The following is a 24,140-nucleotide window of genomic DNA, read 5'->3' on the forward strand; positions in this document are numbered from 1 at the left end:
GTGCCAGGAAGCATTTGACATCCTAAAGGCTGCCCTGATCAAACAACCGATTTCTGAAGGCACCTGTCCATGATAAACCCTTATACGTAGCCAGCAATGTCTCTGACTCAAGGCTAGGAGCTGTACTTTTACAAGAGCACAAAGCGACTTGGCACCCCATGGTTTACTTAAGCCAGAAGTTAATCCCTTGGGAGCGGAACCTGTCATCCATTGAGAAGGAGTGTTTGGCAATCGTCTGGGTGCTGAACAAGCTGAGGCCCTATCTGTGGGGGCAGCGGTTCACCATCCTCTCAGACCATGCCCCAGTTCAGTGGCTGCAGACAATGCAAAACACCGATGCTAAGCTTCAACGATGGGCCTGGCAGCGTCAGGAGTTCAACTTCACCATTGAACATATCAAGGGAAGCCAGAATGTGATCGCAGATGCCCTGTCGTGAAAGGACACTGGGTAGTGGGTCAGATGGACTTAAGCCCAACTGAGACAGGTCTGGCATGGGAGCTCCCCAATGTGTTTCGATATTCTATGTGTATTATTGTTATGACCAGTCTAATGTGTTGTGTAATTTTTCTTTAGGTGTAAAAGGTAACCCTTCTAAAAAAATCATGTTCATACCCACGGCTCTGTGAAGCCATGTGGCCAAGCTTTTGGTGGGGGGGGGAGTGTCGCAGAATGCCACCGCTGTCTCTCCCCAAAAACTCTGCTCTGTGACAATTTGGTTAATATGGGCTCTGCAGAGGCCAGACATCCCATCTCTTTAGGGAGCCTGAATTGGATACATTCCTGAGGGAGAGGGGAAACCTGCTCCCTCTGCCTACGTGACTGGCATCACATACCTAGGTGAGGGGCTATTGTTTTAAGCAATGCCAGCTTGACCTGGGGTGGGCTAGAGACCCTGCCAGTCTGCCCAGCATCCAGTGATGCATTTCAAATTGGTTGGCTGGCAGCCAACATGTGCTGGCCTCCATTGGACCAGGTAAATGAGGTCATAAGGGCTATATAAGTTAAAGACTACCCAGGAGGAGGTGCAGCAGCCATAATGGAAACTCAGCGAGAGAAGAGCCGGACCATCTGAAACTTGCTCTCTCGTGAAACTCATGATCACAGAACTGCCTGCCTCCAGAGGCAATCTCCACCTGCCTCTGGATGATACTCGTGAGTAAGCTACCCGAGATCTAACTAGATATATAGTTTGCAGTAACTCAGATGCATGATCAAAGGCTACCCAGCCACCCTGTTTGCTCTATGGGATGTCTCTGATATTGCTATACCCTGTACCCTATTCCAAACCTACTCCTTGTAACCAATAAAGCTCTTCTTTGTGCCTAGCATGAGAGACTTATTGGGAGAGGGGCTAGATTATGCCTTGGGGTCCGCTTGGTTTGGCTGACTAAGTGAGACCACTATTTGTGCTTCTGACTGAGGGAAGCACCCCAAGATCTTGAAACGGGTTGAGTACCCTCAAAGACTACTGGGCCTGTGTTTCCCGGGGGACACAGTGCCAGGATCAAGCCAGACCCCAGGTGGTGGCGGCACTACCCCCAGGCTAGTGGGTGTACTCCAGGAAGGGGGTCGACTAGACGTGAGGTGCCCCCAGCGGGGCATTCAGAGCCTGGAAGGTGGTCGGGTGCAGTGAGGTGGGTGGCTCAGCACAGGAGCATCCCCTACTGGCCTGCCACAGGAAGGTGGCAAGAACAGTGATGCACATGGCCCTGAAGTTGACAATATAGGTGAGTAATTTCTTAACTCACATGCCCTATAAGGTGCTATTCTTGGAGAGGCCAGCTGGGGGCTGGGTTCTTTTTGATTTGCTGCTCACAAATGGGGGAATTTGTGGAGAATGTATAGTAGATGATAACTTAGCAGCAACCATGGGATGATTGAGTTCAGGATCCTGAGGAAAGGAAGGAAGGACAGCAACAGAGTAAGGACCCTGGAGTTCAGAAAAGCAGACTTTGACTCCGGGAACTGATGGGTAAGATCCCCTGAGAGGCCAGTCAGAGGGGGAAAAGAATCCAGGGGAGCTGGCTGTACTTTAAAGAAACTTGATTAAGGGTACAGGAATGAAACATCCTGATGTGCAGGAAGAGTAACAAGTATGGCAGAAAACCAGCTTGGCCTAGTAACGAACACTTCAGTGAGCTAAAATGCAAAAAGGAAGCTTACAAGAAGTAAAAACTTGGACAAACAACTAGGGAGGAGTATAAGAGCATTGTTTGGGTATGCACAAATGAAATCAGGAAGGCCAAAGCATAACTGAAGTTTCAGCTAGCAAGGAATGTGAAGGGTAACAAGAAGAGTTTCTGCAAGTATGTCGGCAACTGTTGAGGAAGAGGAAGATCAGGGAAAATGTAGGTTCCTTACTGAATGGGGAATGCAACCTAGTGACATGATGCAGAAAAGGCTGAAGTACTCAATGCCTTTTTCACCTCAGTCTTCACAGGCAAGGTCAGCTCTCAGACTACTGCTCCTGGGAGCACAATTTGGAGAGGAGGTGAGCAGCCAACAGTGGTGAAAGAACAGGTTTGGGACTATTTAGAAAAGCTTGACGTGATGTGCCCAAGGGTGCTGAGGAAGTTGGTTGATGTGATTGCAGAGCTGCTGGCCATTATCTTTGAAAATTGGGGTGATTGGGAGAGGTCCCAGATAATTGGAAAAGGGCAAATATAGTGTCTGTGACAGGTTTGTGGCCACAGGGTGGCCGTGACACCCCCTGGTGGTCTTGTGGCTCCTGCCTGGCTCGGATTCTAATGTTGTTTTCCCTAGATTGCTCGTCCACCATGCCTTGTTCTTATTATCAAAGGTTGATTAATGGAGGCTGCCCACCGGCCTTAGTGAGGCTTAATCCTAACAATTCCCCACTGTCCAGGTCTGCCTGTAGTTGTTCCCTGCCCTCCGGCTTGTCCACTTCTCCCCACAGTTTTGTGTCATCCGCAAACTTGGACAGAGTACACTTCATTCTCTTGTCCAAGTCGCTGATGAAGATATTGAAGAGTATCGGTCTTAGGACCGAGCCCTGCGGGACCCCACTGCCCACACCCTTCCAGGTCGAAACCGACCCATCCACTACGACTTGGGTGCGACCCTCTAGCCAATTCGCCACCCACCGGACTGTGTAGTCATCCAAGTCACAGCCTCTTAACTTGTTCACCAGTATGGGGTGGGATACCGTATCAAAGGCCTTCCTGAAGTCTAAGTATATGACATCCACCCCTACTCCTGTGTCCAGGCGTTTCGTAACCTGGTCATAAAAAGAGACTAGATTAGTCAGGCATGATCTGCCTGCTACGAACCCGTGCTGGTTTCCCCTCAGCATAATTTTTCCTGCTGGGCTCTCGCAGATGTGAGCCTTGATAATTTTTTCAAAGACTTTGCCAAGGATGGAGGTGAGACTGACTGGCCTATAGTTGCCCGGGTCCTCCTTCCTCCCATTCTTGAAAATGGGGACCCATTTTCAGTTCAGTTCACTCACTTGGCCCCTTTTGACCCTCAGACCCCCGTGGTCCCACGGTCGACCCTCTCAGGGCACCTGGACCCCCTGGTCAGGTTCGCAAACCCTCTCCCTGGGCACCCAGACCCCTGGTCCAGCTCTTACCCTGTCTCTGAGCCCATAGACCCCCTGATTTGGCTTCTCAGTCCCTGGCTCTTGACCCTCCAGGTCCCACACTCAGGTACTCTGTCTTTGGACCTTCTTGGGTCTCCCTCTCTTTTTTTCACTAAATACTGCAAGTTAAAGCAGCTCAACAGTTAATTTTAGAAATCAATATCAACAGGAAAACATTAACAGCAATATCAACATGTGACCCTCCATTACACCCAGGTGACATTCATCATTGTGCAGTTTGCACAATGCAAATTGCTGGTACCCCTCACTTCCAACCCACCACCCCCATCTCCCCCAGCTCTGTTCACTCCTGACCTGCTGCCCTCAGGCTCCAGTCCCCCAATGGGTGGGACGGGGGTGGTAGTGTGAGACAGGGGACGGTTTGCTCCCATAGTGGGCATGGAGCTGCTGGCTGCCCAGATTTGCACAGGCAGGAACTGCCTGCAGTCCAGTAAACGGGACCTAGAGCGGGGCATCGAGACTTGCTGTTGCTGCCACCCCAGCCACCACCAGGACCCCCATGCCAGCCATATCACCAGCAGTAGTGTGAGGAGTAACGGGGGGGGGGGGGTGCAGGGTGGTGCACTGCTTTTACCTCCTCCTGCCACCAGCTGCTTGCACACCGAGCCATGGCTCTACCCTGCTGCCATGGCGTGGCTGCTGCTGCTCCCCTCAGGCCACCTGTGCTGCCCTCCACCCCACCCCTCCTCCAGGGTAGAGCTACAGCCTGAGCAGAGTGGAGGCAGAGGGAGGAGGTGAGGGCAGCGTACGCTCCTCCCCACCCCCCTACCCCAGTCATTACTCCTCGTGCAGTCTTGCTGCCCTGCTCTGCCCTCCTGCACCTGGTCCTGTCTTCTGGGCTGCAGAGGTGGCTCTTGTCTGTGCCAATCCAGCCAGGCTGCAGCCCCATGCCTGCTGTGAGTGCACACAACTGGGGGGCACTTGCCCCCCAATGCATTGCCTGTGGCCCCCCTCGCCCCATAGACTTACGCTGCTTGCTTGCCTGCCTGATCGCCCTCCTTCCAGTTCCCTCAGCCCCAAGTAGCCCTTTGCAGTCTGGAACTTTTGATTCGCAACGCACAAGTTGAGAAACACCAGACTAGATGACCTGCTGATGTCCATTCCAACCCTAATTTTATATTATTCTGAATGGTGGGTAAAGACACATGGTGCTGGAATAGCATGTAGAGATTTTCCATTCCCTATTCAACATAGTAATAGGAAGACTGTTCTATCTATACAGGAAGACTAGAAATGGCTCCTAGACAGTGAGAGTGGATTTCACATTCCAGAGAACCAAGAAAGCACGAGTAGCCATGCTCTGGTTTCTCTTGCATGGGTAGCAGAATAAGAGATATAAGAATGGCTTCTGGAATGGATAAGCAAGTGATTACCTACATGATATCCAAGCCTTCCAGTGTGCAGTGTTATATCTACTACTACTATTTCTGTTGTGTCTCCAGTCGAAACTTTCTATAGAGTCTGCTCCCAATATTCTGCTCAGGCCTCTGCTTCTGGTGTTGGTGTTGCCAGATCCTGTGGGATACATTGTGGTGTTACAGGGCATTTCAGGAGATCATGCATGGCTTGCTTCTCCTGACAAACACATTGCTTGGTTATGTAGGGGCATTATGACTTCATGAGAAATTTGCATCTGCCAAGACCTACTCAATCTGTGCAGGCTTTGCCATGTATACCATTTGTAATTGGAGCTGGATGCTAACTCCTCACTGGCAGTAATTCCTCACTGGCTCCATTCAACAACTTTGTTGCCTAGGTTCTCCCATTTTTTGCCAGAGGGTAGTTCTGGCTGATTCTGGTGATGTGGTCAATGGTATGGTAGAGGGGGAAAAAAGCTATTTTTTAATGAGAAATGAGGGTGTGTTGGTTGATGTCCATATAGCAAGTGGTGGTCATCTGACCCTTCTATCTGCTGGTCAATGTCACCAGCTACTTTCCTCCTGATGTAAGGAAGAGCTATGCCAGATAGTGCATATAGGCGGGGAGCAGGGTGGATTTTACACAGCCTGTTAATTCTGTATGTATCGTTTAGGCCTGTGTCAATATGTTTACTATGACTTGAGCGAGCATCCCCAGGTGGTGTGGGCATATTCAGCTACAGAGAAACAAAGCGCTAAGGCAGTAGTGCATAGGGTGGATGGTTGTGCTTCCCACTTGGAGTTTGTGAGCTTACACAGAATGTTGTTTCATGGTTTGACCTTGGCTTTGGCATTTAATATGTGCTTGTTATAACTAAGTGTATGGTCCAGAGTTACCCTTAGGTAGACTGGGTGTTTCTGATGTTCAAGAGACTGGTCACCCCAGGTGACATTCAGATGTGGTTCTGCATCCTAGTTTCTCAGATGGAAAGCATAGATTTGGGTTTCACTAGGATTGAGTTTAAGATAATTCTTTAGGTAGTAATCGGGGCCATCCCTGGTGGGGTGCGAATTGGGGCAACTGCCCTGCAGCCCATGCTTTGGGGGGCCCCGCAGAGCTGGGCGGAGAGGCTGCAGCAACTCCACGCTGCCGTTGGCTTCACGTCCGGTTGCTCAGCAGCACCTCCCCCCACCGAATCCGCTGCCTCCGGCCGCTGGGCACCCTCCCCACCCCCGCCCCTGCCCTGCCTTATCCACTGCCAGCTTCCTCACGTCCAGGGACGGGGCCTCACACAGGCTGCTTTGCCTGATTTGGGAGCATGGCGGCGTTGAGCTCCCGCAGGTAGCTGCAGCACTGTCAGCAGCTGGGGTGGGGGTGGCAAGCGCCAACCGGTGATCAGCAACCACCCACAGATGCTGCCAGCAGGTGGTCTGGCTTAGATTTAAGTTGTCAGCCATGAGGTACAGTTTGTGGATCATGATGCAGTGTTGGACAGTATCCTATACAGCAGATAGGTCAACAAATGCTGCACTGGTGATCAACTTCTGTTGGAAGCCATCTTTGATGTGCTGTAAGGTTTAGTAGATGGCATGCGCAGGATTGACCTGGTTAAAAATCCACTTGGTCTTGTGTAAGTTTAGAATCTACCAAGGATGAAATTCATTGCAAGATACGATGTTTGTAGGTAATGCTGAGGAGGGTGATCAGTCTATAACTGAGGAGGGAGACCTTTGGTGATGAAAGGCCTTTCTGTGGTTTGGGCAGAGCTATGACTCTTGTCTTTCTCCATACTGATGGTATTTGTTTACTCATCATGCATGAGTTAAATAGATCGAGGAGCCATTGCATTGTAAGGGGTCCTAGGTGTTGTATCATCTCAGTGAGTACTTCATTTATTCCTACTGCCTTCCCATGTTTCAGTAGGCCTATGCCAACTATCAGTTCCTCCATAGTAAATGGATGGGTTAGGTCTTTAGGTGGTTGTTGGTCAGGCAGTATAACACAGCAATGGCGTTCTCCAGTGTTTCTTCTGTGCAAGTGGTTCCCATTGTTGAGCAGTTCTACACTTTGCTTGCAGTAACATTTGATATAGCTCATGCTAAATTATTATTGTTGCCTCCTAGTTTTCTTGTAGTCACTCAACCTTTCTTGCTGTTGTGTCAGATTGGTGTTCTCAATCATCTCTTTCCAGGTGTTGTATCTCTACTTTTATGCTGTCTGTTAGAATTTCTCCCAGTGTAGGATTGGATTCTGAGAGGGGGTCAAGATGGCTTTCTTATAGAAAGCATACAGATCAGATGTTGAGCTCAACATACCAGGGATATATCTTGTGCAGCAGCCCCTTGGGATGGAGTGGCAGGCACGTCTCTTCTTGCCCCTCACAAAATTGTTATAATTCTCATGGTTAGGTCCCTGGATGATTCCTCCATTGTCTCTGTGAAGGCTGCCCAATTGACTTATTTCAGGTTGAAACATCTGTGGAAGGGAGTGTTTTGCACGGTTATTGTAGAGCCTAGCTTGATACTTATAGTGGGGATGTTGGATGTGGGGTATGGGCTCCAGCACTGCTTTCTTGCACATCTGGCTAATTCCATTGCTCACAAAGTCTATGTCTGGGTTGTATCTTCTTCAGCAGCTGCAGTTAAATGACTTGGGTTGTTTAGCATCCTGTACCAGTGTCAGGTTGCTGGTCTTTGCCCATTGTTCTACTAGGATGCCGTTGTTGTTGTTGTTATCATATCCCCATGCTGTATTATGGGAGTTAAAGTCATTGATCACAAGGCTGTACTTGTGCGTGCTACTCTCAGGTACACTGTTCCATTGGAAAATACTAGATGGTGGTTTGTATATAGATGTTATAGTGATGTTCTTGAGGCTAAGTGTGATGGTTTTGATGTTATTCTTGCTTCTGCTAGTATGTACTTGCTCAATTTGCATGTCAGGTCTAGCAAAAATCACACTGCCATATTGTCTGGCCGCATTATTCTCCATGCTGCAAGGGAGCAGCACACAGGATTTTTTTGACCCCTGGATCTCCTGTTGGCAAGGTGCTCTGAGCCAAGCAGGAACTTGTAAAATTAATAAGGTAAATTAAGAGCCCCCGTCTGTCTTGGAGTTTGATACTCCAAGATTTTTTCTCCTGATTCAGTACAGGTTTATGGATAGAAGAGGGTCACTGGTGTTGTGAGTGTCTGTCTAATGGAGAAAAGGGTTTTTTTGAAGAAAGTGTTTTGTAGCACCTAAAGATGTATTCACCTGACTTCCTCTAGAAGTTCATTCCATAGCAAACTCTCCATGGCAGAAGCTATTGCTAAAAATTGACAGTTCTTGCTCAGTGTGGTTTTTTCTTTTTTTTTTTTTTTTTTGGGGGGGGGGGGGATCAAATTTTGGAATGAGTTGGTGGTTCCCAATTGAGTGCTAAGTGGACCCACATTGCAGAAACTGTAAGTTAAGTAGATACAAATATGGCCCTTTTTTGACAGTTCCTGAAGTTGAACCCTCACACTCATGGAGGAAAGGTCTGAGTTATATGGGCAGAGGATGGTATGAAGGGGCCTCCATGTTAGCTGTCTGTGCTAGACCCCCCTTGAAAAATCTGAAAAGTTAACAAACAGCACCTACTACTGGGAAACTGGTACCTGGAAAATATGAGCCCTTGGAGATCCTTAATGCAGGGGAAGGCAATTATTTTGGGCGGAGGACCGCTTATTGAGTTTTGGCAAGCCATTGAGGGCCACATGACAGGCAGCCAGGGACAGATTAATATTTATTTTCTAATTTTTTTATGGGCTCCACAGGCCAGATAGAATGGCCTAGCAGGCCACATCCAGCCCACGGGTCGCATTTTGCCTACCCCTGCCTTAATGGAGCTTAAAGCTCCTGATTTATCTGCTTTGCGCGCACACGCACACACACACACACACACACACACACACACACACAGATTTAAAAAGAAATCCTCTTAACCCATGATCCAGGTAATACATTGGCTTACTTCAGTGAAGAATCCCCTCTTTTGACTGTATCTTCTGCTCTGTGGATTTGCTTGGACCTGTATGAAGGCAGGGACTCGCTTTGACTTTTTGTGATAGGAGCAGAACTACGCGGGTGGAGGAGCAGTTCCGTTTTGTTTTGTCCCCCCCGGCCCCCATCTGCTTTTCTGTTACATTTTTTTTCATCCTGGCTCCTTTATACAGTTGCTATCCAGAAGCTTCTGCTAACTTTGTGTTGGCCCTGTTTCCAGCTGCCTTCTGAGCAATTTTTTTTTTTTTTTTTTTTTTTTTCACTAAGCTTATGTTGTGACTCTCAGCAAGAACACATGGAATCAACAGGAGGCTAAAAATAGCCCAGGATCAATAATAGCATCGTCTCTCTATTTTTCTTTTTTTTTTTTGGTAAATAATCTGTATATTGACAAAGCAGCTTCCTTTAAGACTGTCTTAATACATAATTGGATTCCATACCTGCAGTGTGCGGCACTGGGGAAGGGGGGCCCAGGCTTGGGGAAGGCAGCACTTTGGAATGCTGATAACAGCACATGAGTCAGAAGTTCCTTGATGTTTTGCCCACATCCATCACAGACATGAACACTCAGCAATTTTTTGCAGTTCTGGCAAGCTGGAGCATTCGTTCTGTCTTCTGTTTTAGGGGATCTGCAAGAGACAAGTTCTTGGACTTTGATTAGCACCTGATCTCAGACTAACTAACCTATTCAAAAAGGAGAGCATGGGGCAATTTTAGACAAACAGGGTGAAATTCAAGCGAAGTCTTCTGTGTCATTTAAGAGTAGTGAAGAGTTTCACTGGGATTTAAATGGTACCTAGCTTTGCTGGTCTTCTGTACAAGTGGAAGATTTGTGCTAAGGACAAAGGGCTTGAATTAAGAAAGCACTTAGGCACCTATTTAAGCACTGTCTTGAATAGGTCTCAATTTAGGAAAATGTGGCTAAGGGGCAGATGTGCAAAGGTATTTAGGTGCCTAAAGATGTTACTAGGTGCCTAATAGGATTTTCAAATGCTCCTAAATCTGTCCTCTGATGCCTTGTTTTGAATCCTGTCTGCCAGAAGTATTGCTGAAAAGTGGATAAACCAAGGATGCTGTGAAGATTTCCTGAATACTTTTTTATTGAATCTTTTCATTGGTACAGAAATGTGCAGATTTTTTGTTAGTTCTCTTTTGAAATCCCTGGGACTTGCACTAGTAAGTTTATTAGGGCTGAATCCTGAGTGCATTGGCGACGCGTAGGTGGTGCACGCAGATGCACGTGCACCCCCTGAGCTTGGCAGTGCACCCCCTGCAAAAAGCACCAGTGATGTTGCTAGTGGTGCCTGTGGGCAGTTGCCGCTTGCCACCCTCCACCCCCTCACCACTGACACTGCCGGCAGCGTCTGAGGGCAGTTCCCAATCGCCACTGGCCACCAACAATGCTGCCAGCAGCGTCTGCGGCTGGTCGCCAACTGCTGAACCCCCTCATCCCCCGCCACCAACAGTACTGCCACCGCCTGTGGGAGCTCACTGTGCCCACCCGCCCCCCCCCCCACCTTTGGGGGCACGTGGCGTTCATGCCTGAGTGTAGCACAAGGCTGGATGTATTGCAGCATGACCCTTTACTGAGTCAAGAGGAATTCATTTTATCTTTGGTTTCCATTTATAAAGCTAAGCCACCACAGTATCACAGAGGAAATTGCAGAAATAAATCTGTGATATCAGATTCTAACTCTAGCCAGACCAGGATGTCAACTTGTTAGATGGTAGTGGACCAGAATATAAATCAGAAGTAAACACAGTAATTGTTTACTGTATGTGTATGTGGCTGGGGGAGGATATTCCATTTTAAATATTGGGGGTACATTTCAGCTCTGTTTCAGGAAGGCAAGGTGAATAAAATAGCTCAATAACTAAAATAACTTAACCGTGAAAGGGTTCATGGAAGTTACATGCAGAAGAAAATAAGCAAGCAAAAGGTCAGTTCAGATCAAAACAACAAAATCTCTAACAAGACTAGGGTATAAATTGAAAACATTTTCAGAAAATTCAGTTGTCCCCTCCATTTCTACTGATCCAAGATAAAAGATCAGGAGGTTTCTCTGGTAATTTAACAGTGGGTGAGGTTTATAAGAAGTGTTACTGCTTATAGAACTCACACTTCTGTGAGGTCAGAAGCTCCAAGTATGGAGTAGTATCAAAGTAGTGTATTTGCAGTAGCAAGTAGTAAGAAAAATTATACATATTGGCTGCACCTACACGAGACACTGACTGCACAGTAACCCATGACTACTGCATAGTAGCGCTGTGTGGCAGAAAGTGTGACACAACGCTACTGCGCAGCCAGCATCATGAAAAAGCTGTTGGGTGGCACTAAGGTGCAGTAACTCTAGTTACTGCAGTCATTTAGTACTAGTTTATTCTGGATTTAGTTATGCTATAGCATTTCACCCCTCAGTGTGTTCAGTTGTACTAAGATACTTCTGCCAGTAAGATATAACAACACCCCACAAGAGCAGCTCTGGAGAGAAGCGTGAAATCCTAGTGACTTCCGCCAGAGCTCTGTTGATGAAAGCCCATCTGCTGATACTGTGCAACACCTTGCACAGTTTGTGTTTATTGAGTGGCATCCTGTTGGCAACTTTGGATGCTGTGCTAGAGAATCAAGGAGGGGGAAAGGTGAATTCCCAGAGAGGTCCCATCACAGTAGGCCTCTGAAAACACCTTTTTATTTTTTGCCAGTAAATTCATCTATCTCCAGATACTAGAGTCCTACCACTTCAAAGGAGCTATCGCAGGCTGTTGTAACACACAATAACTCATGTGTAATAGGATCATAATAAACTAAAGAAAGATCTAACAAAATATCTAACAAAATAACAAAATAATATTACAGCCCATCCCCTGGCTTTAAACTAAGCCCACCAGGGGATGGGGGGACTACCGCCACTGCAAGCCCACTGGGCAACTTTTGCAAATCCAGCAGGCTAAGGCAGTCAAGGGAACCCCCCACCCCTAATCCAGCCCCAGAACGATCTGTAGGGAAGGCAAAGGCCCCCAATGGGACACTTACATGCCTGTACACCAGTGCCAGGAGCTTGGGGAATAAACAGGAGGAACTGGTCCTCCTGCTAAACAAGAATGATTAGATCTCATAGAGATAATGCAGACCTGGTGGGACTCCACCTATGACTGGGTCACAGGTATAGATGGCTATACCTTGTACAGGAGAAATCACGCAGACAAAAGGGGCGGTGGGGTAGCTCTCTGTGTCAAGGAAAGCTACGCATCCCTGCAAACTGACATTGGCACCCAAGGTGGACAATTGGAGACTCTCTGGGTTAAAATCCACGGTGAACCATGGCACAGGGGACACAATGGTGGGAGTCTACTACAGACCTCCTAGCCAGGATCAAGAGCTTAACCAGGAATTCGCCAGGGAACTGGCTGAGGCTCCATGCTCCTTGTGCATGGTTGTCATGGGAGACTTCAGCTACCCAGACATCTCGTGGGAAGAGCACTTGGCCACATCTGAATGGTTGCAAAGCTTCCTCATGTGCCTGGATGAGCTCTCGCTGGCTCAAAAAGTCTATGGACAGACGAGAGGCAAAACACTGCTTGACCTGGTACTGGCAACGGGGGATGACTTAATTAGCGACCTAACAATTGAAAGGAAGCTGGAAGACAGCGACCATGAGCTGATCACCTTCACCATCCAGCATAAAGCTGGCAAATGGGTCAGCAATGCAGAAGTCCTTGATTTCAGGAAAGCTAACTTTGACAAGCTCAGGAAGCTTGTTGGCAAGGCCCTAAGGGACCACGACCCAGAGGGGAGGGGAGTTCAGGATGAGTGGTCACTCCTCAAGGGAGCAATCCTGGAAGCACAAGCAATGTCTGTCCTGTCTTGGAGAAAAGGCAGCAAAAGGGCATAGCAGCCCCCTTGGCTCTGCAGGGAACTAGTGGACCTCCATCATCTAAAAAGAAAGCCCTATAAAGGATGGAAGACTGGATCCACCTCAAAGGAGAAGTATTCTGCACTGGTCTGGACTGTAGGGAGCAAACCAGGAAAGCCAAGGCTGCAACTGAACTCCAACTGGCTACACTTATCAAGGATAATAAAAAGTTCTTTTTTAGATATGTGGGGAGCCGGAGGAAAAGCAAGGGTAACATTGGACCCCTGCTAAACTATATGGGACAACTGACAACCAATGCCCAGGAAAAAGCCAACCTGCTTAATGGCTATTTTGCATCAGTTTTTCACCAGCCCCATGGGACAGCCCTGCTCAATACGGTACAGGACGGCCAGGGTGAGGGAGAAGTGTTACCCTTCATCAGTGTTGACTGTGTGAAGGAACAGCTTGAGACAGCCTTCAAGTCAGCTGGCCCAGACAGTTTACACCCCAGGGTACTTAAGGAGCTGTCAAGCATCATAGCTCAGCCACTGGCATGGATCTTCAAGAACTTGTGGCGCTCAGGCGAAGTGCCCAAAGATTGGAAGAAGGCCAGTGTGGTGCCTATCTTCAAGAAAGGGAGGAAAGTAGATCCAGGGATCTACAGGCCCATCAGCCTGACCTCTATCCCAGAGAAGATCTTGGAAAAAATTATCAGAGACCATTCTTGACAAACTGGCTGATGGCAACATGCTGAGGAATAGCCAGCACGGGTTTGTTGCAGGTAGGTCTTGCCTGACCAATCTCATCTTCTATGACCAGGTGACATATCACCTGGACAAGGGAGAAGAGATTGATGTCATATATCTTGATTTTAAAAAAGCTTTCAATCTGGTATCCCATGATCATCTCATAGAAAGACTGTCTAACTGCAGCCTCAGCTACATCACAGTCCGCTGGCTGGGGAATTGGCTCCAAGGTCAGAGAGTGGTAGTCGACAGAAGTCAATCATCATGGTGCACCTTGACTAGTGGGGTCCCCCAAAGTTCCATCCTTCGGCCTATACTTTTTAACATCTTCATTAATGATGTGGACATTGGTGTCAGAAGTGGACTGGCGAAGTTCATCAATGACACCAACCTTTGGGGTAAAGCATCCTCACCTGAGGACAGGATGGTGATGGGTGGATGAAAACCTGATGGTGTTCAACACCAAAAAATGCAAAGTACTCCACCTTGGGAAGAAAAACACAGCATGATTATAGGTTCAGCAGTGCTACACTTGGTAGCACCACGGCCGAAAGGGACTTGGGGGTCATGATAGACCACAAGAAGAATATGAGCCACCAATGTGATGTTACAGCTGGTAAAGTGAGCAAAACTCTGGCTTGCATCCATAGATACCTCTCTAGCAAATCCCAGGATGTCATCCTCCCGCTGTGCTTGGCCTTGGTGAGGTCATAGCTGGAGTACTGCATCCAGTTCTGGGCTCCACAATTTAAAAAAGATGTGGAGAAGCTTGAGAGAGTCCAGAGGAGAGCCATGTGCATGATCAGAGGGCAGGAGAACAGGCCTTATGATGTGAGGATGAGAGCTATGGGACTCTTCAGCCTGGAAAAGCGCAGGCTCAGGGGGGACCTGGTAGCTGCCAATAAGCATATAAGGGGTGTACATCAGGATCTGGGGGAACGCCTATTCACCAGAGAGCCCCAAGGGATGACAAGGTCAAACGATCACAAACTTCTCTGTGACCGTTTCAGCCTGGACATAAGGAAGAACTTCTTTACTGTCCGAGCCCCCAAGGCCTGGAACAGACTGCTGCCAGAGGTGGTGCAAGCACCTTCTCTGGACTCCTTTAAGAGACATTTGGACATTTATGTTGCTGGGATCCTTTGCCTCCAGCTGACTTCCTGCCCCTAGGGCAGGGGCCTGGACCAGATGATCTTCCAAGGTTCCTTCCAGCCCTAATGTCTATGAAATCTATGAAAATATGTATTTGGACATTTCAATAGTAATTGCATACTGAGTAATACATATTGCTTAGAACAGTTTAAACTGCTAATAAAGACAGAAATAGCCTGAGTGACCACATACAGTGCAAATGTAAGATTTGCCTAAGTTAAATTTCCCCCTGGTCACAGGATCAGTTTAAAGCATAGGCACCATCTTTAATGGAGCTTCTTAAGTCTTTTTGGCACTTAGGTGCTTGCTCAGGTCTTAATTTTGCCCATGTAACCAGATTAGAAAAAGAATCAAGTGTCAATTAAAAGGGACCAAAGAATTCTAATGGTTGTTCTGGAAATCCCTGGGATGTTCTCAGGTACAAGCTCTCTCCTCTTAAAAAGACTGTTGTTCAGGAGAAAGGAGTGCTCCATAGGAGGAGTAAGAAGAGCTGGGAAAATAGTTTAAAAAGCCTTGAACGGTTGGTACAGCAAAGGCCACCCAAGCTTCTGTTTTATCTTCTTATGTCAAATAATGGAAGAAATTTAAAAAAATGAGAAAGGGAAATACTTTCCACTGGAGCCCAAGCATGTGCTTTTCATTTACAGTGCCACAGAGGCAGTCTCCCACCTCCACCCAAACCCCAAGCAGATGGCTGTGGAGCTGTGGGGGCAGAGCCCCCTGCTGCCAAATGCTACTAAAGCCACAGCTCTGTGGGTTGGATCCTGCAGACTGTAGGCTGTAGTTGGCGACCCCTGTTTTAAAATAGTTTTTGGCCCATTTTTGGCCCTAATTCCTACCGAAATCAATTGGTTCCTAAATACCTTTACATGTTACAAACATCTTAGTTCCAGTGTAGGTGTTGAATGCCCCCTTTACTTATTAATTGCATCTATAAAAACATGTGCCCTCACTTACCCTTATCCCAGCCCTTCTGCCCACAAGGGTGGGAACGAGAGACCCAGGTATACACCCCCCCCAACATACCCTCTTGCGCTTTGCTCCCACCCTTGTGGGTGGAAGGACCCACCCCAGCCAGCACTCAGCTACTGGGCAAGGCTGCTGCTGCCGCTGCTGCAGCCACCCCTGGGGGACTTGTTTGGCTTCTCCAGCATCCCGCTCACTTCGGGCAGCAGGTAGGGAAGCAGCAGGAGTAGGGGCAGGGGGAGCTGCAGCTGGGTGGGGCAGGGAGTGTGGGGCTGGTGGCAACACAGAGCTCACACCTGGGGGGGGTAGGAGTGCGGAGCTTAGTTGGGCAGGGTGTGGGCATGAGGGAGGATCGGAGAGGGTGTGGGGACCCCCCACACACTTCCCCGCATGGTGCGCCGTCCCTGCTGCTGGAAGCAGGAGCAACAGCACTCAGGGCACTTGTGCCCTGCACAGGCGCTGGCACTGCACAGCTCCAGCACGTGGGAGCATGGAGCGCAGCCTGCCTGGCCTGCCTCTGTCTAGCCCCAGGCTGAAGCCAGCTGCCTTCCCTGCCCTCTGCCATGCAGGTCCCGAGACTGTGCCAGAAGTGGAGGGGAGCCCTGGCTCTTGCTTGCCCACTGAGTCCTGGGACCTGTGCGGCAGGGCATTGGGAAGGCAGCTGGCTCCAGTGTGGGGCTTCCTCCAGTGCTGTGCATGTGGGAACTTCACGTGCGCCGCACACAGCCCCCACGGTACAGGTGGGCCGGTAGGCTATGCTCCTCGCCCCCATGTGCAGCACTGGCTGTAGCTGCACACTGCCAGGCACCAGCACCTGGAGGCAGCAGGGGCTATGCGCCATATGGGGGAGTGTATGGGGGTCCTCACATCCACACACTGCCCCCAAAAACCCTCACATAGACACACCCCACAACATACCCTATACCCCCCACACACACAGCTACACCCCCTCACAAACCCCCCATACAAATATACCCCAACCATCACCATACACAGATGCACACACTCCCCCACACCCCACCATACACAACTCCCCACACCCTATCGTACACACACCCCCAACCATACCCCCCACACACAATATACACGAGTAAGACTTGTTTCTTAGTTATTATGGAATCCCCGCTATATACAGTATACCAACACAAATCATGACGGATCTTTTTGTAATAAAATTAAAATATGATACAGTAGGTGATTGACTTCTAGTATATGATTTGGGGTTTTTTTCCTGGTTCCAAGGTGGCAATTCTTTCTCCGAGCATCCCACAACCTGGCCCAGCTGGGGCCCCGTTCACTCCTGCCTCTGCTCCACTCCCTCCTTCAATGTGGGGGCCTCAATCTACCCCCCCAAGCCCCTTCCCCTTCACAGAGTAGACTGATACTTGCCTGCCAGTGATGGGCAGTGATCCACACGCAGGGCTGTGATCCTGGCTGCGTGTGCACCCTTCCCCACCCCTGCAGCAGTCTCCCAGAACCCATGGCAGGGCTGCCCTGCAGCCCTACCTGCTGCCCCGCATTTGCGGGGGCTACACCCCATTAACTCCAGCCTTCTGCCAGCTATGCATGTGGCCCAAAGTTATTCCACTCCAGGTAAGGATTCTCTCTGATCCATTTACACTAAGATGTAGCCATTCTAGGCAATGCCTTAGTGAAAACACCCCGACTGCCCCTGCTGGTCCAGATTGGGCCTATTACCACCCCCTACCCCACCACCGCTGATCCCCAGTCACTGCTACCCTTCCCCCCAGTTACTTGTGGCTGCTTGCAGTGGGGGAGCAGGCAGAGTAGGGTTAACCTGCCTGCCTGGCTGCTGTCCCAGAAGAGCAGCAGCAGTGGCAGCTGGCTGGCCAGGCAGTTTAACCCTTTCCTGCCTGTTTCCTTGGGGCAGACAGCACAGGCAGTTCCAAGTAATGCTCTGGAGGTGTTGGGCTGGGAAGGGTATCAGGGAGCCCTGGGAACACAGGGGAGTCCTGAAATAGGTGGAGAAGGGACAGATTCTTCCCTTCCAGCTCTCCATGCCCTTGCTGGCATTAAGTGTGACTGCTCCAAACTCAAACTAGTATTAACACCAATCAACATTTGTGTGGCTCACCATGTAAGATGTAGCAAGGCCCTAAAAAAAAGAAGGCACTTATACAAGCATTAACAAGTGTTAGCCAAAGCCATAGATAGCACAAGGGTGCTCCACCTCCAACCTGTGGATCAAATGTGGCCAACAGAACCTTGGAATACAGCCTGTGGGGCTCCCCATGGGTTGAGAAATTTGGTGGCGGGGGGCAGCAGCAGTGCTGCTTCCATTCATTGTTGCCAAAATCCTAAACTCTGGGGAGGGTTGGAGCCGGGCCATGAGCTCCCCACCTGGCACAGCCAGATCAGGGCTGGGCCATGCCCCCCTTTCCTCTGTACTGCCAAGTTGAGGCCAGGCTGTGCCCCCTTCTCTCTGCAGGGCTGGGTCCCCACCCCTGGCCAGCTAGTTCAGGGCCAGCCCATGCACCCTTCTTCTTCCCTCCCTCCACCTCCTCCCCTGCACTGCAGGGCCAGGCCATACCCTCTTTCTTCTATCTGGCCAGGTGGAGGTGGGCCCACGCCCCCTTCATCCCACAAGGTTGGGCCATTTCCCCCTTCTCCTCGATGAGGCTGGGTTAGGCTTGGGCCAGGCCCCCTTCCCCTGCATAGCTAGATTTGGGCTGGGCCAAGCCTGCCGTGGGTTCCAAATTGGGTCCACTTGCTTGATCTGGCTCATGGAGGGATTGAGAACTACTCATCTGGCCCATCAGCCAAACAGGTTGAGCACCACTGCCATAGCAGATTCAGCAGCCTGTGTCAGTGGCCCAACCACAAGCAAACTTTTGTGTGAAGCCCATGCTAAGGGAAAGCAAGCCCCACTCTAAATTATATATGCCAGCATCTGCTTTTTGAACAAGATCCTTGGTCTGTACAGACTTTTATAATACAGGATGCAATATAAAAAAAGTTCAAGGAAACAGAGCAGGGGAGGACCCTGGAATAAGGAGAGGAGTGGAGTTGATAAGCTGGCTAACAGGGTGGTTCAGGGTATGTGAAAATTGCTAGCTGCAAGATGGAGAACAAGCTATTGTGCACTGCATTGGCATAGTTTGTTTTGTGTTATGCCTGAGGCCTGTGGAGTAACTATAAAATTGCATTGAAAGTATAGTACCATAAGGAACATGTAAGAGGGTGCCCGAAAACCCTGTCACTTTGTGGGGTGGAGAGCCACGGCTGCATGAGAACAGGGGCAGAATGGTGGTGAAGAGAAAGTTGCCCAGGAGAGCAACAATGCAGTTAGAGAGTTTTGGGAGAGATCTGGGAAGGCTCGGAGAGAGCCGACCAAAACCAATTGGCACGGTGTGAATGGAGAACAGCAAGTGAGAACGAAGAGAGTAATTACCATGGCGTTTGACAACGACAAGTGGGGTTCATGGAACAAGGCTCTGGCCACCTAGAAGGGAAAAGCAAAGATTATTAGTGAGTGAGTGTAACTCTCGGCACAGCTCACCACCAGAACTGTGGGGACTATAGCGGGATGCATTAATGACTTGTGCCCCTGGTGGGTGGGGGGGCACAGCAGCGGCAGGAGCACAGCGGCCGTGGTGGGAGCCTGGCGGCAGTAAGCAGGGCAGCTTCTGCAGATGCCACTGGTTCTGTTAGCAGCGGGGGGGTGGCGAGCACCAACCAAGGGCTGGCAACCACCTGCAGCCGCTGCCAGTGGTGGTGGCCAGTTGGGATCTTGGGGATCACAGACGGCCCACCCCCTTTTTGTAGGGGGTGCACTGCCATGCTCAGGGGGTGCACATGCACCCATGTGCACCCTCTATGCATCATGCCTGGTAGGATGGACATCCAGGCAAGTTTATGTTTGTCAGATGGGGATGGGGGAACCAATAAAACCTATGATTGTTTAAGTTCAGTGTCTGATAGGGCTGTGCAAAACAACTTCCATTTCGCCATTTCGAAGGGACAGTGTTTCATTTTGCTGTTTTGAAGCACTGATCCATTTCATTTCATTGAAACTGTTTTGCTGTTTCAATGTTGTTTTGATGCGTTTCGACGTTTCGCCCATAGGCTATAACGGGGGATCATGAAAATACCTAGAACTTTGTCACTTCTTGCCTGATTTTGATGAAAATTACAGGGATGGTACCCCCCCCCCCCCTTCTGAGGGCATGAAGCCTGCCAAGTTTCAAGATTTTTGTGAAACTGCACCTTGAACTGTTCAAAGCAAAACTTGTGTCACTCTTGCTGGCAGTGGCAGCATGGTGTCATTCCACATGCAGAACCAGGGGCCCACTCCCCCGGGAGAAGTTGGGCACAGCCTGCAGCCCTCCTGGGGGCCATGGACCCCTGGATCTGCATGCGGGATGACAGCAGGCTGCCGCTGCTGGCTGGGGCCAGTTCCAGCACTGGGTTCTTCCTGGCGCTTGGCACAGGCTACGCCAGGCAGACTCAGGTGCTGGTACCTGGCCCGGGCCCCAGCTGACAGCGGCATCATGCTGTCATCTGCATGCTCTGCAGCTGGTGAGTGTGGAGCCTTAAAAAAAAAAGCCCCACACTCACTGGCTCTGGCAACGGTGACTGGGGCCTCTGGGGGTTCGTGGGAGAGCCCCCCCCCTGCAGCACAGGGCAGTGGGGATCGCCACCCCCCGTCTGGCACCCATGTGACAGCTGTCCCGTGGCATGGTTGCAGCATGGCATGGCAGGGTGCCATGCTCTCCCATAGCTGGGGCAGATCCACCTGTCAGCCAGAGCTCCCAGTTCTCTGATCATTCCCCCACCTCTTCCTGGGGGGCGCGGCCCCCGGATCTGCATGCAGGGTTTCAGCAGGCTGCTGCTGCAAGCTGGGGAAATAGGCCAGAGCTGCCACCATCCCCAGCTGACATCAGCAGCCTGCTGTTATCCCACATCATCTAGGGGCCCATTTCCCCTAGGAAGAGCTGGGGGAAAGATCAGAGAGCTGGGGGAGTGTTCAGGTCCCTGAACATTTCCCCAGTCCCCATTTGGATTTTCCCAGCCCCCAGTTCAATTCCCCAGCCCCTGGTTCAATTCCCCAGCTCTCTGATCATTCCCCCAGCTCTCCCTGGGGGGTGCAGGCCCCCGCATCTGCGTGCTGGGTTTCAGCAGGCTGCCACTGCAGGCTGGGGCCAGTGACAGCACCGCAGTCTTCCCAGTGCTTGGCACAGGCTGTGCTGAGTGGCTGCTGCTGGTCCTAGCCTGCAGCAGCAGCCTGCTGAAACCCTGCATACAGATTGGGAGCCTGTGCCCCCTGGGAAGAGCTGGGGAAATGATCAGAGAGTTGGAGGAAGCAATCAGAGAGCTGGAGGATTGAAGCGGGAGCTGGGGAATCGAACCGGGAACTAGAGGTCAATATCAGAACAGTCCTTCCCCCGCTCTTCCCCCTCCCTCCTTAGTTTCTGTTTAGCTGCAAGCAAGTCCAGCTTCAAAACTCGAAATGTTTCGAAACTTTCTAAATGTTTTGAGTGCCCTTGTTTTGTTTCAAAGCTGTTTTGTTTCAGTTTCACTGTTTCGAGCTTGAAATGCATCAAAACAGCTTCAAAACGAAACACCTGTTGAAATTTCGCACAGCCCTACTATCTGAACACACTTGGTATTTCTCTGTTGGGAGTAATCTTTTGAATTTCTCCCATCAAAGGCACAGCAGGCGAGTCCCTGACTGGTACATTTTGACTTCCCAGGTGGTTTGGTTGCCTTTTCTACCTGAGCCTTTGTCAGTACCTCATTTCCATGATTTGTCCTTCATCCCCTCCCTTCCACCATGCAGTTTTTTTTTAAACACTGAGAAACCTACACTCTCTAACACCCTTATCTTTTCTTTTCACTGCTCCCTTTACACCATGTGCTGACTCTCCCACATCATTCCTAGTTTCAGTGTACCTCATTTTATGATCTTCCTGATTCATGAAAATCTAACATAATGCCATTTAATCTAACATAATGCCATTTAACTAAAATTTCTTTTCCCCCTTTTCTTGTTGCCTCTTCAGATTGTCTTTTTATCATTTAATATCAGAGATTCTGAAATAGCTTCCATTCTGAGATGTTGTATGGATTTTAATTTCTAAACATTTTCCTTTAGAATATTTTTCAAACTAACTCCCTTATGTTTTCAGAATCCTTCTTCTTGAAATTTCATCTCCTCATGTAAGTCAAGGTGGGCATCCAGGGGGTACATATGCAGTGTGCTTATCTACCACAGGCCCTCGTCCTTCTCCAGCCTTTTGACCTGTTTACTATTTAGCTGGTTTGGGCCTCCTGCAATCATATTATATTGTCATTATGATCTGGTGAGGAGTTCTTTTGCCTAATGTTGGGACACTCTTCTTAAAGTGAGAATCTGACTGAGGAATACATTGGCAACAGACTGTCAGAACAGGTTTTGACATGAACACAGTTGTTCTCCCTTATAAACTGAATAGAAAGTAGGACTCCCCAAACTAATAAAAAGAATACCAGTCAAGATGAGACTTCTTGACCTGGCCTTTTGGTGTGTTGTTTTGTTGTTGTTTTTCTGTCTTAGAAGAAGGCATAAAAAAAAAAAGATCATGAGAACATGATCTATGAGAACAGACCTCTCACTCTCTTCTGAGTGTTTGCTTCCCACTGACTTCCATACACCAATCACAAACTCATGCAGGTATAAGGGTTGAAAAATCTTCTCAAGTCAGCAGTGTTATTACCAACAGGCCAGAGGGAGAGTTCAAAAGGCAGAAGCAAAGTTTACTTCCCTGGACTTCTAATGTGCTAGATGAGCTTTGAAGCACCTTTCAAGCCCCAAACGCACCTACACATTGCCAGAGAGCTGCCAGGAAAACACTTGGCTCAAACAGCCTGTCAGGGTATTAGGTGTATTGGGTAGGTGCTTAGTTTTGTATCTTCTCATTGAATGTGCTGATTTTTGCATTGAGAGCTGAAATGGTGGATTAGCATGTACGTGTCTCTTGAGTTCAGATCAGGGCTGGCAGCTACTCATGGTAGCCATTGCGGTAACCCAGTGGGTGATGTGAGGAATGTTTGGTGACTGACAAGGGTCTTGCACTCCTGCATTCAGAACCCAGGCCATATGAGTTTCCCTGCTTCCTTCTCCCTCCACAGAATTCTTCTGTCACTCTAAAAGCTGAAGTAGATTTATTTGCCTGTTCAGCTCAGCATGTAACTCATGTGCAATCCTTGTTTTGAAAAATAAGGTTAACAAAAGTCATCCCACTTAATTCATTACAAAACGCAGTGTGAGGGCTTCCCCCTGGGTGACATTGAGAGATTAAACCACAGACCTGCAAGGCAAAAAGCATGAGCTGCTGTAGGTTGAGCTAATGAGGCAAGGTTCTATGGCTAACACCTGCAGAGTGGGCATAGAGGAAGGACCTTCAACATACACTGACAGTAGTTTGTGATTGAATCACTCATTGACAGTCACCGGTCTCAAAAGACCATGGAGATTGCACCTTTGGTTACTGGGTACCACCACAGCTTCTTGAGTAGTTGAGGAGTCCAATGCATGACAAGCAGACCCTTCGGCAAGTTGCATGCACTGACTTGGTTGAGTCTGTGCCAGCATACCAACTACCATCTCATCTTGCCTACCTCTGATACCTCTTCTCTATCTCATCATTGACCCACTCCATCTCGAAACAACATAGGCCCTGCTTCATGGCAGTTTTCCACTCACAGCAGTCCAAAGTGATTGATTCTCAGCATTGTCCATCGATGTACAGCTCTTGAAGTTTTTTCTTGCAGACATCAACAAAACAGAGTTTAAGGCATCCAAGTTGACATTTGCCAGAGCCAACTTACCGTACAATGTGTCCTTGGGGATTCAGCCACCACTCATACGATTCACATGTCCTAACCAATGGAGGCATCTGTCTCAGAAGCATGGGCATACTGGGCATCTTGGCCCCTTCCAGAACAGCAGAGTTGGAGATTTTTTTCACTCCATGTTATGCCCAGGATACGGCAGAGATATCAAAGATGGAAACTTCAGTTTTCTTTCTTCCATGGCATAAGGACCCAACATTTTGCTGCCTTATGATAGCTAAGTACGTAAACGCTGTAGATGGACATCTTTGTTTATGAGTGAGTGCTCTGTTTTTCCAAACTCTCTTTTGAAGTTTAGCCATGGCATTGCTTGCCTTTTCAATACAAGTGTTAATTTTGGCTTTCAAGCCAAGATTTTTGTGAGACACCGGAGCTCAAGTAAGTGAATTTTTCAACCACTTCCAGGCTTTCATCATTTATTCTAACTTCAGGAGAACAGTCAACTTGTTGACCCATGACTACTGTCTTTAGGCTAAAGGTCAGACAGAAATCATCATAAGCATGAGATAAGTGATCCATTAGACTTTTCATTCCTGCTTCTGAATTGCTGTGTTGTCGGCAAA

The 24,140-nt window shown here is 49.0% G+C and overlaps 1 protein-coding gene across 5 annotated transcripts in view; it reads left to right on the plus strand.

The window, feature by feature from the left end:
- Positions 1 to 24,140, plus strand: part of HIP1 (huntingtin interacting protein 1) — a 170,163-nt gene that overhangs the window by 39,715 nt on the left and 106,308 nt on the right. The window contains exon 1 of one of the 5 annotated variants that reach the window (XM_059717346.1): positions 1,050 to 1,153. The exons of the other annotated variants lie outside the window; for them this stretch is intronic. Coding sequence (XP_059573329.1) covers positions 1,145 to 1,153 — 9 coding nt within the window. The 5' untranslated portion in view covers positions 1,050 to 1,144. Of the gene's footprint in view, positions 1 to 1,049; positions 1,154 to 24,140 lie in introns of those variants that run through there. 5 annotated transcript variants of the gene reach the window in all.

The sequence above is a fragment of the Alligator mississippiensis genome, chromosome 14 (assembly GCF_030867095.1).
Source record: "Alligator mississippiensis isolate rAllMis1 chromosome 14, rAllMis1, whole genome shotgun sequence".
Taxonomy (NCBI): domain Eukaryota; kingdom Metazoa; phylum Chordata; order Crocodylia; family Alligatoridae; genus Alligator; species Alligator mississippiensis.